The sequence below is a fragment of the Doryrhamphus excisus genome, linkage group LG9 (genome assembly GCF_037039965.1).
Source record: "Doryrhamphus excisus strain RoL-2023G ecotype Guam linkage group LG9, RoL_Dexc_Guam_v1.1, whole genome shotgun sequence".
Lineage (NCBI taxonomy): Eukaryota > Metazoa > Chordata > Actinopteri > Syngnathiformes > Syngnathidae > Doryrhamphus > Doryrhamphus excisus.
In genome coordinates this window covers 5,200,525-5,215,416 of record NC_136365.1, presented here as the reverse complement: position 1 = coordinate 5,215,416, position 14,892 = coordinate 5,200,525, and the positions used below count along the sequence as shown (strand labels likewise).

Below are 14,892 nucleotides of genomic sequence, written 5' to 3'. Positions count from 1 at the left end.
GTGGTCTACATAGCCATTGATGCAAAGTCATATTTTTTGGTGGTGCACATTAAGCTCTGATGGAGTGAGCAGAAGTGGCTTAAGCAGGTGAGATGACTTAGCACAGTGAAGCCTTAAGTTACATTTCTGTTTCTATGGTTATCATCACAGTTGTTGATCTCACTTTGCAATTAGGTACATAAAATAGTAGTTAAGAGCTGACTAAGGCACACAAATTTATAGGAGTTACTGAGGAACTAAGACGGAATTGAATGAGTAGTGGTTAGGGTTTGGTAGGTTGTTCCTCATTACTGTGATTTAATGTACCTTATTGTAAACCAGTTTTCTTCTTTACCATCATGGGTACACTACTGTGACAACACATCAGTACAGTCAAAAGTTACTCACTGATGTTTCACGTGATGCATGATACTTTGCACTTTAATTTTAGGCATTTTGTGGCACTGAACTTTGGCGGTTGCACTTAAGCTTATAGGCACAGATGGTGGATTTGTCCTGAGGGAAGCGTCATGTGGATTTGTCCTGAGGGAAGCATCATCTTGTGGCTTGTGAAGGAGCTGCACCATACTTTCCAAACAATGTCTATGCTATTCAAATCACACAGCTTTGCAAAAGTTATTTTTCCACTCACATTCAGAGTGCTGTAACTGTACCAGTATCACATTTTTACTTTTTAATTCAAAGTGGAGATTCAGAGCTTTATATACACCAAAACAAAAAGCCAGATTTGCTTTTTTCTCTCTCATGGATGCTGTATTTCCTAGTAAGTATGTGCGCCTGCAGTATGTGATATCAACTAATGTGCCTATACCATCTAAGCTTGATGTATTCATTTAATATTTGTTTACCTCATTCAGCTTCTTTGCATCTGTCACAGCAACAAATTATTGGAATCACATTTCAATTTATTTTCTTCACCAAATGAATAAACTAAAAACGTCTCGCTTGTGGTAGTTCTCCCACATGTTTTGCACTTTAATATCCTCAGTGCATCTTCTTGCGTTTCCGTCTCTCCATAAACTGTTGGTATTTGACCAGAGGAAGAACGAGGGAGGTCTGTTTGTGTTTATCGTGGAGGCCTGCCTCGGTATCCTTTGCACGGGGCGGCTTTGCCAGGGTCAGCCCCATCGACTTGGCAACTTCGATTACCCTGTAATACCATACAAGTGGACGGCTACAATCAATTGAGTTACATCAGGTACCCTTAAGAATCCTAAGATCAGAACCCAAATTTAAAAAATATATATATATGTGTATATATAATGCTACATTTACAATTTGCTGACTGATAGTACTGTAGTTTGTAGTGGTGAGCCCCTCATGTACTTAATCAGTATGACACTGTGTCAAGTCATGGAGGTTTAATATTTTGATCAAATTTGTGAATAGTATTTTTGTTTTGTAGTATTCAACAATATATATTTAAAAAATGAAATCAAGAGGTTACCCAGAGCCACATTTCTTTATGCCAACGTCTTTTGAGACTAGCGATTAATGGAATCAGGGCATTATTTGGGTGTGGATCATTTCCAGTATTTGTGAATGTGCACATTTTCTTTTTTACTTTTTTACATTACGAAGGTGTACCTAACCTTATGTGTGGTGAGTATGCTTACCTGGCCTCGCTGATTGCCAGGTCCCGATGCAGTAATGTGAGGTCAGCAGTCATATGACCCATATGGAGCAGTAGAGCCAGGCAGTATGCTGCTAATTTGGCACGCATCGATGCCGAAACCATGTTCTGCACCCTGAAAATTGATATGAAATGCTCCTTTAACAATATTAAATCACATTTGAAATAATAAAAACATGGAAAAAATTAAACCAATATTAAAATAACAGTATATTTTGGGAAAATAAATCATGCTAGGGTGGCATCATACTTTCCGTTGTTGAAGGTCTCCACTGTGAAGGTCCTAAATAGATTGGTCTGCACAATGCGAGGACAGCCTTCCTCTATGCCGACTGTACACATAAACATTATAACCAGAATGTGGCACATGGTGCAGCTTTAGACACGTGTTAACAGTGAAAGGGGAGATGACTGACACTTGCGGCTGACACTCTTCTGTCGTGACAGTTTGATGAGCAGGGAAAGGTAAAAGGCACAGCATGCCATCTTGTCACGAGCTTCACCATCACTGGGCAATGTCTCCAGGTGCTTCACCACAGATAGAGACCTGGAGGCAGAGGAAGGCACCAACAAAAGGTTAGAATGAAACATGAAGTGTGCCTTCTAGCTTTGTTTGGGGAGAAAACATTCCGATTATTGAACAAAAATAACCAAAACAAGATTCTGAATATCCTCCACTATTTTCCTTTTTTGGGTTGCCTTCCTTTTAACATTACGAACTGAACAAAATATGGTATTTTTTACATCTGAAAAAACGAATCATCAAGCAAACTTGGTGGCGACTTCTCTCTAATAGAGTCAGAGCTTTTCTTCCGCTTACACACACACACACACACACACACACACACACACACCAGTGACCTGCAACAATGACATAGACACACACAGGGGAAAAATGTTTCTCAAAGTTTGTTAGCAAGTTATGAGTTAAGTTAAGAAAATGGTGATCAATGAAGCAGAGTTAGCAAACTGTCAAGCTGCTAAAAATATGATATCCCAAATACTCTACTATGTTGTGTGTGTTAAAAAAACGGGTAATGAAAAAGAGATTACTTCATTCATTTTCTACTACTCATCCTCACAAGGGTCGCAGGGGATGCTGGAGCCTATCCCAGCTGTCTTTGGGCGAGAGATGGGGGTACACCCTGGACTGATCGCCAGCCAATCACAGGGCACATATAGACAAACAACCATTCACACTCACATTCATACCTATGGACAATTTGGAGTTGCCAATTAACCTAGCATGTTTTTGGAATGTGGGAGGAAACCAGAGTCACCAGAGAAAACCCACGCATGCACGGGGAGAACATGCAAACGGGGCATCTTTCATTCAGGTAAAAGCGGTATTTGAAAGGTCAACCGATTTTGTCAGGTGTCCTAAAATAATATCATCATCAGAAGCAATGCTTGTGGAATGTAGATGATCTCTGACTACTGGCCCTGCACTGAATCAGTACTGCAGATTCAAGTTTATATTTGGTCTTACCAGGGTTTAAACTGAACTGAACCACTGAAACACAAAAAAAAAACATGGCTTTAGTCATCCTACCCTCCACTGTCTTTCATATTCTGCAGGTCTTCAGAAGTGAATGCTGCCATCTTAGAACCAGCCTGCTCCAAAGCCTTGAGGTCTGCTGGACTTAGGACTGTGGCTACTTATAAGGAAAACATCAACCTCAACTGTCACTGTATATCATCCCCCAAAGGGATTGGAGCTGACCGAAAAATGGTACAACTTACCTATTACCCTGAACAGAATAAGGGATAGAAAATGAACAAAAGGATACGCTCATCAAATGGGTAGACATTCTCAGGCACGGCTGCATCCTTGTTACAGGGAGGAAGGTAGAGAGCTAGTTCTGCCTGCAACTCAGTCTCAGCCACTTCCTGCTGCAAAGCTGTGGCCCGGGAGAAGAAAATGTTGATAGAAAAGTCATGAAGACCAATGATTAGTCTCATGACACATTTTACAGTATGTACTGTTTGACAGGTGCTCTACAAATAAATGATAAAAGTAGTTCAACACGCTTACCTTCCAGTCCTTTCCCATCAATGACAGAGTTGGCAGCCTTTGCAACCGCATGGTGCAGAATTTCGCTGCCAACCTGGTTCATCCTGCGAGAGGTCAGAGCTCTCTTCTGTTTGTTGGTGCCAAACGCCTCAATCAGAGAGTCAACCTTGACAGACAATCAAAGACCAAAACAGAGTTGACAACGGAAAACCAGCTATGAATATACAGAATACTGTAAGATAGATGATGGTTTTGATGTGGTGTGCATCTTAATGGAAGAATGAGCAGGATTTTTAAAGCTACAGCTCATGTTTCTGTTAGCTTTCAATGTGCCAATGTGCCAAATTAGCAGGACCGCTGCAGGAAAAACAGGGCAGATTATGGTACCTTTTCTTTATAGGTCAGATCTGTGTCTTTGGGGTTGGCCGTAGCTGCTGTTTCTCCTGGTGGACAGATACATATTTACTAAGTAAAAACTAGTAAAAATCTATGCTAAGTTCGAATCAGGCAACAAATTCACTTGACCACTTTGTTCCAAATGATTAACATTGATTACTTTCCTCGTACCTGGTACAAAAGGTAGCATATTGAAGAGCTGTGCGTTGTGCAGTTCCATTTGCATGGTGTGTTTGTTCAACACTCCAACATAATACCTGAATAAACAACATGTCAGCAATGAGATGTTATAGTTGTGCAAGGACGTTCTGCACACATTTACACCTACTTGCAGAGACTGTTGCATTTTAGAGAACTCGTTCCAAAGTTTTGCCCAACATAAGATATCCTTTCCGTTTCAGCCACCTTGATAAACAACAGATTTAAAGTGTTTAATCGCCCACAAACCAAGCAAGATTGAGAGGAAGGAGCTGAAGAAGAGTTTCTCACCATCATACGTCTGTTTTTTTTCCTGGGGTTAACCTCATCTGTGCTCTTGTACATGATGAAGTCCAGTTTCTCTGCCTTTTGGACGTTGCCATTGGAAAAGCGAACTGAGGCAGAGAAATATCACATGTGTGAAACATATTTTACACTATTCTTAATTCATATTTGTTAAGATATACAAAGTTAGCAGATGTGATTGACAGCGCTAAGATCATATGGTGAAAATGGGGCTTCTAGTACTGGAGCGAATTTCTCTTCCATGTTTCCCATAATGGAAAGTTACTTCGCCCTAGTTTTTGAACCTAACAAACAGCAAAAATGTTACGAATGCCACATGCTCACCTATAACTGCTTTATCCGAGTCGCTCTCTTCTTTACAGCACGCTATCGAACATGTGGTCGCCATATTTGTTGTCTTGTGTTGTGAGGCTTCCGTTCATGTACTTCCGCTTTGGGCAAGTTTCACCAAGTATCTTGCTTGAGGAGCTCATTGGGGAAAAATATATAGTATATTATTATAATTATTATTATATTATTTCATTATTATGATTAGTATATATATAATTTGGAAATGTTTTTGTTGGATTTATTGTGATGTCTGTTTCTTATTTGTTGCTGAATTAGTTAAATACATTAACCCCGTCTTCAGATACAGAGCGACATCGAGCGGTTGGATGACGAAACTGCATGTCATTTGCCTCAGCGAGGTCATGAGCAATATGCGTCTACACAGAAAAACAGCCGAGAAAGACCCATTCACTTCAAAAAGGCGACTAAAAGAGCCGGATCGTTCGCAATTGCTCGCTCATGATTGAGCAGTCAGCACAGCGCCGCCCTGTGAGTCTGCTTGGAAGATCTGTCTGAGGATGGCAATTAGTAGAATGACAACACATTTAATACAGATATACCTTTATTTATAGTTACCACTTTTATCTGTCTTGTTCACGTTTGGAAACCCCAGGGGACATAACTGCTAACCACTACTGAAGACAAGAGTGAAGATATTTGCTCTGTTCTCCACCCCGTAAGGCAGACTGCCATAGACACAAGTACATCCCCAGGGGACGTGGATCCTGGAGGTAAATATGTCATTATCCTATTTGAGCGATATTTAAATTTGACAGTTAAATTTGACAAAAATAACCGATTTATAGTGTACTGTCACTTTCAATTCCATCATCTTACTGACCGTGAGCTGGTCACTAGCCAGCTAACTTTAGCCTCCTCAGTTTGTCGCCAAGGCCCGAATTCGACTAGGGATTTTTTTTTCTGTTTTATAAGCTTCTGACTATTCTAGTAAATCACGACAACATGTGATGTCCGCTGTGTATTTCGCTACAGCCAGGTTATGTCTGTGCTTTGAACTCAAGAGCTAGCTATTACACCGTTTTCGTGGCATTTGCTGTGTTGTTTATGCTATACTATTGTCGAGTACAACACACACTGTATTATACTTATACGGATAAAAGTTAGAATGAGACTCGATAGAACATTATAAACAATATACAATTGAACAGTAAGAGTACCTTCTAAATTAGGGTTATGCGACTGGCGGCCCGCGGGCTAAATCAGTACAACGAATGACAACAGACCACCGAGTTCATGTGAAAACATTTTTGTTGCAGCAGATTCCTAAAATCACCAGAGCACTCATGTCACATAGAAGATCTTTGATTAGTGCGTTTGTACTACAGTGGAACATTGGTTAAGGTAATTCCAGAAATACTTTAACCAAAAGGAATGTTAACCAAATAAATTTTCCCATAAAAAATATAAATCCAAGTAATCCATTCCGGGAAGCCAAAAATGTGAACATAAAATTAAAAATGAGATTCTTGACGAGTGTTAAAATGTATTTTTTTATTCTGTTGCAAATAATAATTGTACTTGTAGTATTATTTTGTGGTTTTACTTTGCTGTTGCGCTTTTCTTTGTTTCATGAATCATAATTCAGAAACAACAGACATTTAGGTTACTATTTTAGAAGACTATAATGGACTATAAGTGGTTAGCGCGCAGGCCTCACAGCTAGGAAACGCAAGTTCAATTCCACCCTCGGCCATCTCTGTGGGGAGTTTGCATGTTCTCCCAGTGCATGTGTGGGTTTTCGCCGGGTTTCCAGTTTCCTCCCACATTCCAAAAACATGTTGTCTATAGGTATGAATGTGAGTGTGAATGGTTGTTTGTCTATATGTGCCCTGTGATTGGCTGGCGACCAGTCCGGGGTGTGCCCAGCCTCTCGCCCGAAGACAGCCAGCTGGGATAGGCTCCAGCACCCCCCGCAATCCTCGTGAGGATAAGCGGTGGAAAATGAATGAATGAAAGAAGAATACTATAATGTCTGATTGGCTCCTCTACTGTTTTTGTTGTTGTTGGGTTTTTTTACTCATGAACTTGTTTGGATCTTGTTCTCAGGAGAATGGACTTCCCAGGCCACTTTGAGCAGCTCTTCCAGCAGCTGAATTATCAGCGTCTGCATGGTCAGCTGTGTGATTGTGTCATTGTTGTGGGCAGTAGACATTTCAAGGCCCATCGTTCCGTGCTGGCAGCCTGCAGCACACACTTCAGAGCCTTGTTCACGGTCACAGAGGGAGACGCTAGTATGAATATGATCCAGCTGGACAGCGAGGTAAGGACATTCATGGTCATGGATATTGCACACAACCAAATGAAATATATTATGCATGTTTGCAGGTCGTGACAGCAGAAGCGTTTGCTGCCTTGGTGGACATGATGTACACCTCCACGCTGATGCTAGGAGAGAGCAATGTCATGGATGTCCTGCTCGCAGCCTCCCACCTGCACCTCAACAATGTAGTCAAAGCCTGCAAACACTACCTAACCACATGCACCTTGCCCATGTCCCCTTCATGTGATAGACCACCCCCTCACCGTCAACAACAGGAGCAGCAGAGGCACAGGCAGCAGGCGGCAGAGATTGCAGTGAACCCCGCATTAGCGGCTAATGCTAACTTGGCCGCAAACGCTGCCACCTCAAAGTTACAGCGTTCTTTCTTGCTGCAGCAGCTCGGCCTCAGTTTGGTGAGCTCTGCTTTAGGTGTGATGGAAGAGGACAGGGTGGGAAACAGAGCGGTGGAACAGAGAGCCTCCTTCCCTATACGCCGCTTCCACAAGCGTAAACCCTGTCCCATGTCTGAGGAGACACCAAGGCTGAGGCAGCGGCACTCTGCGCCGAGCTTGGGATTACTGCCGGAAGACCAAGAAGAAGGAGGTCTTCTTTCACCAGACTCTCACAAGATGGGGGATGATTCCAAATTGGATGCCGGCATACTTTGCGCCCCACAGGACGATCCTCAGATGCCAAGTCAGTCAGATAGTGGGTGCTGCGAGGGGGAGGATTTGGGGAGGCTGCAGGGAGGGGTGGGCAAGGAGGAGGACATGGAAGATGGCGACTCCCAGAGCAACAGAGCAGGGGTGAAGGTAAAATCAGGAGGTGATGAGGAAGAGGAGGCAGAAGAACAAGAACAGAAGGTAATTTTGTTGGTCTAGAATCCTAACTTACTGAAATGTTAATTAGTATATATTTTATTATATCATTTCCATCATTTTCATACTTGTGAAATGTGGATACACTTTATATCTATAGATATACTTTGATTTCCGCAAAGTTGAGTTCAATATTATCCATCCATCAATTTTCTATGCCGCTTATCCTCACTAGGGTCGCGGGTATGCTGGAACCTAACCCACCTGTCTTCGGTTAGAGGCGGGGAACACCCTGGACTGGTCGCCAGCCAATCATAGGGCACATATAGACAAACAATCCTTCACACTCACATTCATACCTACATTCATACAATTTGGAGTAGGGTTCAATATTTTTGTCTGTGATATATACTGTATATATTATATTATTATAAATATATTATTTTAAATGACACTGCTTCCTTGCTTTTTCTAAGGTGCTGGTCAAACAAGAGCCGCTAAGTTCACCCGAGCTAGCAGCCGAATTCAGTGACGTGACATTGCAGGCTGAAGGCAGCGACCCCGTCGAGCCTGTGGTGGAAAAGGTGGAGCTGAGCCCAGAGAGCAGCGACGACCGCAGCTTCACTTCGGAACCACAGCCCAGCTCTAACTCGCTGCTGCAGTCCGGCTCACAGCTTCTCCTCAAAACAAGCATGGGAGGAGGAGGCGGGGGAGGTTTCAGGTGTAGTAACGGGATGAACAGCAAACCTGATTTCAGTATTTCCAGTTTCCTTGGACCAAAGAATTTTGGAAGCGGTAACGGTGGCTTGATTGGTGGAGAGGATGACCTGCCCAACACCACTACTGGAGATGCTGTTGCTCATAATTTTCTGCTGAGACAGGAGGCTTCTGGACTGCCCAGTTCTGCCCCGTCCTCTCTGCTCCAGTCAGATGCACTCAGCAGTGAAGGCCGTACGCAATTTGGAGATAACCTCCAAGCCGATACCCTTTTCCTTCACCCACTACATGACAGTTTTGGGCACCCCAGAGGAAGTGGGAATAATGGGAATGGTAATAGGGTTGATCCATTTAGTTTGGACTTTCAGCGCTCCAGTCTGGGGCTACATTCCTTAGGGCGTCCCACACGCAGTGCTAGCGGAACAACCCCGACCGTTCTGGGTTACCCAGGCTACAGACGCATCGCCCCAAAGATGACCAATAGCATGGGGAGGGAAGAGGGTGGCGTTCTCCAGGACCCTGCCTCGTCCAGCCTGGCAAGCCCCATGCTCCTCTGCAAGAGCCCAGGGTATGATATGTCCGGCAGTAGGCCCACATCTCTCCCGCCACAGCTCACCCCAGCCTCCGCAGATGTCCTGTCCAAGTGCAAGAAGGCGTTGTCGGAGCACAATGTCTTGGTGGTGGAGGGCGCTCGCAAATACGCTTGTAAGATCTGCTGTAAAAAATTTCTGACGCTGACCGACTGCAAGAAACACATCCGGGTCCACACGGGAGAGAAACCGTACGCTTGCCTCAAGTGTGGGAAGCGCTTCAGCCAATCCTCACATCTGTACAAGCATTCAAAGACCACCTGTCTACGCTGGCAGAACAGCAAAATGTCCAACGCCCTCCTGTAGAGCTCTTGGGTTCTTGCATTTTCAATCCATCGGAGGATCCTTGAAGTAGGTGTTCCTCAACGTCAAGGAGCGCAATTCTCCAACAAGGTTAGCTCATGACAAGATAGTGGTGATGCAACTCATCAAAACACTTACATTGACCTATAAAGTAACAAACTAGACAACTTATCTTGTTATGGATTATGCAGTGCGGCCTTGTCACTCCAGCAATCAGTAAGATCATTCAGATATGTTGTCTGCTTGGTGCTACGTTTGCACCTTTGACCTTTGTGTTTACTGATGGGACTTTACCTTCAGCCACCCACTGAAATGCACCTGTAGTGTGCAAAGAAAGGTGTGGAGTAAAATGCACAGCATGCTTTCTGCAAGTTGACCATTGCACCATCTGCATTTATTTATTTATTTATTTATTGATTGATTTTACAACACCTTATTTTGTGTTGAGGACCTTGACTGCAAAGAAAAATGTAAATATCAGACATTTGTGCTTCAGCACATTTTTTCTCATAGAGAAATTTAAGTGTATGTTTACTGTACTTCATAACAGTGCTTTGAAACGTGTTGTGCATTTCATATTGCACGTACTGTATGTGTTAGACAAAACCTTGCTCTTTGATATTCGGGATAGGCACTTGGCTATATGTCCTGGACCGACATCTGCCAAGCGCAGCACAGAGGTGATGTTTTTCCGTATATATGTTTGTTCATGTACAAAATAACATGAAAGGTTCTGAATGGATTTGATGACATTTTCAGGAATTGTTGTAAATGGGATATGGAAGAACTGATTAAATTTCCGGACCGGCTGCACGACGACCGAGTGGTTAGCGCGCCCAAAGACAGCTGGGATAGGCTCCAGCACCCCACGGCGACCCTTGTGTGGATAAGCGGTAGAAAATGAATGAATGTGATCCGGACCACTGTTTAGATCCAGGAATTTTTTAAAAGGATTCTTTAACATTGAGATATAGAACCATTTTCGGTATATAACTCTACCAAAAAAGGTCAGAGACACGTTTCCATCAGTACTATAAAATATCAAAAATGGTGTGAATCACAATATGGCGGGAACTATGGCACTTGGCAGAGGTTTGCAATCTCCGAGCGGTTAGCTGTCTGTGAATGTTCTGAACTTCTGTTTCCATGCCAGTATTGAGCCGAATAATCCTGATCAAAAGTTATGCCACAGTGTGGATGTATAAACCCAGCATCCCATAGCTGTTGGCATGTTGGTCTTCTTCAACAGTAAACTATGAGAAAGAACTGTACCTACTCCTTCACGTGCCTCTATTTCTTCAAAAAGTATCAACAATGTTTCCATTTTTATGCCTATCCCTAGTTTTAAGTGTCAAAGTCATTCTGAATGCTCTGCATTGTTTACCTACCAGTCGTGGAACCTTTTAAATAAGAGAGAAACAGACTTCACTAATTGTTAAATATGTTAAATATATCTGTCTGTGTACTTGTCCAAGGTTTGTGAGACAACACCTTGAGAAGGTGTTTGATGTCTAAGTACTAATGCCTGGTGTGTTGCAGGGTGTAAATAGGAGCAAACAATATTCATGTAATGTTATACAAACTACAATTACACCTCACATAGGTTTTAAGCAATTTACTGTTCTTAACACTTAACACTTCCTAAGAATGACTAATAATTTGAGTATCTTGAGTCCTTACACTGAATATGCAAACAGGGGCCAAACACCCCCAAAACATGACATGACAAATGTTGCCACAAAGTGCAATATTTTACTATTTGGCCATATATTTTTTATGTCAGTACTCATTGATAAAAAGCATTTTTTGCAAACGTGACGAAAAAATGTGCTAAATTATTGTAAGAACAGGCTCCAGTCAATTAAAAATGTTACAAATACTATTCACATAACGTGAAGTTTTCTTCTCATTCACCACTGATATACTGTACAATAAAAAATATAGTCAATTGTTTCAGCCTAACCTTCCTGTTGTGATATAATCCCAAATGGTGGTGCAAATATTAACAAATACTCTTAGCAAAAGATGCACTTATAGCCAAAAAATGCCTATATCCATGATTCAAGTTACTGCCTTACGTCTTTTAGCTTGAAAAGCATCTGTTGACTGAGCTCTGTTTCTTTCCGGTATTGCTAACATCGTGTAACCATACGACCAACAAGGATTGTAAAGGCCATTCAGTTGTTGTAAAATAACATATGCCTTTATTCGTTCCTCAGTGGGGAAATTGTACAAACTGAATTAAAAACACAAAAGAAATGCAGTAGTTTGTGACAATTATTTTAATGAAATATCACCTGGTGACCCTATAGTTTCCAGTTCTCCACCAGGTGGACCAGTACCTCCTCACAGTTTGAGCTCTTTGATCATTGGCTGGCCACGGAGGCCGAGCAGGAGATTGTTTGCTGCCAGGCTGGACATGGCGTTACGGGTGGTGTAGGAGGCACTGGCAATGTGGGGCAGAATCACTGTGGGAGGAGCAAACAGGAGGCAAGAATGGTTTATATTTTTGCAGGAAGTAACAATGAAACCTATTTTTGTTTTTATTGTCCACTGGAGAAAAAGTAGTACACCCCAGTTTATACTGCGTTGTGTATTGTATGTATTGAATGAATGAATATAAGCATCTCACCACAGTTTTTGAGGGTAAACAGTGGGTGGTCAGTGGGTAAAGGCTCAGGGATGGTCACGTCCAGACCAGCCCCTGCAATCTGATCGGTCGATAGAGCCTCATAAAGGTCCTCTTGGTTCACTACTCCACCTCTGTAACCATAACAATGTTAGAGAGAGACATGATTCCTTTGTAATCACATCTTTTGGTCTTTACCTGCTTGTGTTAATGAAGATGGAGGTTTTTTTCATCTTGGAGAAAAGGTTCTTGTTGCAGATCATATGTGTTTCAGGTGTCAAAGCGCAGCACACTAACAAGAAATCCGACTTCTTGGCCAAATCATCAAAAGTCACTAAAAACCACAGAGAGGTTACACTTGCATAAGTGTCTTATAGGAAGGTTAAATACCATCGGTTTCTTACCATACTCTGCATTGATTCCACCAGCTAGGTCAGGCCTGGGGGCCACGTCTGTATAGATGAACTTTTTCACTTTAAAAGGAGCCAGGCGTTCAGCAATAGCCACACCTTAATGCACAGATGACACATGTCAAACATGTAGTAATATCCGTCAGTGATAAGTGGATGTGTGTACTTACCGATCCTCCCCAAGCCCAGAATACCCACAGTGCTGTTGGCCAGCTCATGTCCACACAGCCACAGAGTTCTCCAAGTCCCCCAACCGCCCCTGATGCCACAATTCAAAAATATTTTTCAAAAACATAACCTTTAAAAAACACGTGTGCATGGTTGAAGAAGTGTATTCAAAATTACGTCTTGGCTTCATGCGTGGCCTCGATGAGCCTCCTCGACGTTGCAAGCAGCAGAGCCACAGTCAGTTCAGCGACGGCGTCTGTCAAAACGTCAGGTGTATAACCCACGCGAATTCCTCTGATTAGACACATAATCGTGATATTATTACAGGAGCATGAGGTGTTATACATTTATACAGTAGTACTTGCTGCAGCGAGCCTGGCACCAATTAGAAAGAAGCTGCTCTGCTTCATTACCACTGTTAAGGTGTCTTTCAGCATGGTGCTTTTCTGCAGGTCTGTATGTAACAGCAAAGTGACAACTATATATTTTTCTTTTTATTAATATTTCTTCAACTATGATAGGGGATATTTTCTCAATGCTTGTTAAATTGTTTGTAAATGATTTCTAATTGCTTTTTTTAGTTACTTTCCAATTATTTATTTTCTTAGCTATAATAATATTTTATCATTTTAAATATTTGTTTACATGTTATTATTATTAAATAATAATAATTATTATTATTATTATTATTAATCAATTAATTATTATAATTATTATAAAAAGTATTATTTTATTATTATTATTATTTATTTGTTTTTTTATTATTATTTTGTAGCCAAGGAGACATTTCAAAATTATCGTTTAACTTTTTCCAAATGATTTATCCTTGGCCTAAATTTTGTATCCCAAGGAGAAATTTCTAAATATTTGTTTTATTTGTTCACAATTATTTATTTTATTATATTTAATTTAATTTATTTTATTTTATTTGTAACAAAATACTTGCTATACTGTGTATATTTATTTAATGTATTTATTATAATAGATATTTAGTAAATTGTATTTAACTAATTTTACTTTTTGTTTTGTTTTTTTACTTACCACATTTTTATTCTTTATCCCCAATTAGACATTTTCAACACAATTTGCTGTGTGGTAAATTTGACATATTCTTTAAAATGTTTTTTTTTCTAATATCCTATAAACTATACATTACAGCTTAAGTATGAAACCATCCAACCGAGTGCTACAGTATAAGCTTTCACACTTCTGATGCTTTTAACATTCATAGCATAGCATAGCATAACATAGGAACGTCACCGTTTCTTCAGCTCCTCCAGAGAGAGGTGGTCAAAGCCCACCGACATGGTGCTTAGGACTTTCAGGTTTGGACCTGTTGGAGGACAACACACACATGCACACGCAGCCACACACAAAACACATTAGTGCATGTATGAGAAAGCTGTGAGAGGATTTCAATGTAACAAACACCTGCAGCATCCAACAGTTCTGCATCAATCTTTTCAGTCAGTACGCAGAGCAAGGCGTCAACACCTTTGACCTTCTGAAGCAGCTCTTTCCTGGGTACAGGGACGTCATCGGAGTCCCACAGTTCAAACTGCAGTCTGGGAAAATACACAGTGAGATTTTGAAAACCAGACATGACCCAAAAACATGACAATCTTTTGAGTGCATTGGTAATGACTTTGTTGTTTTAATACAGTCACTCTTGTCTGGAGATGCCTTCGTTATTTCTATGTCTTATCTCACCTGCTGTGTAGTAAACAGTGCTGTTTACTCAACTTTGACCCATGATAAATTGACCTTTTGCAGGATATTCCATTGAAAATGTTTCATTACACTCACTGTCCAGATTCACGGAGGATCCTCAGGCCCTCTGGTGGGATCTGCCGAGTGACATACACCCGAGGTAGCGTTGACATCTCTCTCTGCGTGAAGCCTGCTGGGGCCCCAGTGAGAGTCTTGGCCGTCGCCCTCTGGAGATGACGCAGTGCTACACGACTGCACCACATTGCCAAAAGCAAGCAAACCCTTTTGGAGGCAACAATCGGAGAGATGGTGGTGGTACTTGGAAGTTGTGTAGCGGCTGTGTGCAGAAGTTGGTGTCTGGTTCAGTCAATGGGAGGTGCTCTCATTTG

The 14,892-nt window shown here is 41.6% G+C and overlaps 3 protein-coding genes across 3 annotated transcripts; 1 reads left to right on the top strand and 2 right to left on the bottom strand.

Annotated features, from left to right (window-relative positions):
* Window positions 1-579: 579 nt before the first annotated feature.
* Window positions 580-4,955, bottom strand: polr1e (RNA polymerase I subunit E). The gene is made up of 12 exons (XM_058079663.2): window positions 4,872-4,955; window positions 4,533-4,636; window positions 4,372-4,448; window positions 4,215-4,300; window positions 4,035-4,090; window positions 3,669-3,813; window positions 3,424-3,534; window positions 3,186-3,282; window positions 2,050-2,180; window positions 1,884-1,965; window positions 1,617-1,748; window positions 580-1,150 (listed from the first exon to the last, which is right to left on the bottom strand). Exons 1-12 carry the CDS (start codon window positions 4,933-4,935, stop codon window positions 985-987), a joined length of 1,251 nt encoding a protein of 416 aa, XP_057935646.2. The 5' UTR covers window positions 4,936-4,955; the 3' UTR covers window positions 580-984.
* A 271-nt stretch (window positions 4,956-5,226) lies between these two features.
* zbtb5 (zinc finger and BTB domain containing 5) lies at window positions 5,227-9,962 on the top strand. The gene is made up of 4 exons (XM_058089219.2): window positions 5,227-5,608; window positions 6,945-7,158; window positions 7,224-8,021; window positions 8,453-9,962. The coding sequence occupies exons 2-4, from the start codon at window positions 6,949-6,951 to the stop codon at window positions 9,587-9,589; spliced, it is 2,145 nt and encodes a 714-aa protein (XP_057945202.2). The 5' UTR covers window positions 5,227-5,608; window positions 6,945-6,948; the 3' UTR covers window positions 9,590-9,962.
* A 1,888-nt stretch (window positions 9,963-11,850) lies between these two features.
* On the bottom strand, window positions 11,851-14,853 carry grhprb (glyoxylate reductase/hydroxypyruvate reductase b). The gene is made up of 9 exons (XM_058089231.2): window positions 14,600-14,853; window positions 14,225-14,358; window positions 14,054-14,126; window positions 12,971-13,087; window positions 12,796-12,884; window positions 12,620-12,724; window positions 12,414-12,549; window positions 12,219-12,349; window positions 11,851-12,054 (listed from the first exon to the last, which is right to left on the bottom strand). The coding sequence occupies exons 1-9, from the start codon at window positions 14,764-14,766 to the stop codon at window positions 11,933-11,935; spliced, it is 1,074 nt and encodes a 357-aa protein (XP_057945214.2). The 5' UTR covers window positions 14,767-14,853; the 3' UTR covers window positions 11,851-11,932.
* Between the last annotated feature and the right edge of the window lie 39 nt (window positions 14,854-14,892).

Coding starts and splice junctions, on each gene's coding strand:
- polr1e (XM_058079663.2), bottom strand. CDS start 4,935: ATGGCGACCACATGTTCGATAGCGTGCTGTAAAGAAGAGAGCGACTCG. Junction 4,637..4,871: donor CTCGGATAAAGCAGTTATAG/GTGAGCATGTGG, acceptor TCTCTGCCTCAG/TTCGCTTTTCCAATGGCAAC. Junction 2,181..3,185: donor AATATGAAAGACAGTGGAGG/GTAGGATGACTA, acceptor CTCTGCCTCCAG/GTCTCTATCTGTGGTGAAGC.
- zbtb5 (XM_058089219.2), top strand. CDS start 6,949: ATGGACTTCCCAGGCCACTTTGAGCAGCTCTTCCAGCAGCTGAATTAT. Junction 7,159..7,223: donor TGATCCAGCTGGACAGCGAG/GTAAGGACATTC, acceptor GCATGTTTGCAG/GTCGTGACAGCAGAAGCGTT. Junction 8,022..8,452: donor CAGAAGAACAAGAACAGAAG/GTAATTTTGTTG, acceptor GCTTTTTCTAAG/GTGCTGGTCAAACAAGAGCC.
- grhprb (XM_058089231.2), bottom strand. CDS start 14,766: ATGTGGTGCAGTCGTGTAGCACTGCGTCATCTCCAGAGGGCGACGGCC. Junction 12,550..12,619: donor TGGAATCAATGCAGAGTATG/GTAAGAAACCGA, acceptor TGTGGTTTTTAG/TGACTTTTGATGATTTGGCC. Junction 12,055..12,218: donor GTTTACCCTCAAAAACTGTG/GTGAGATGCTTA, acceptor CTCCTCCCACAG/TGATTCTGCCCCACATTGCC.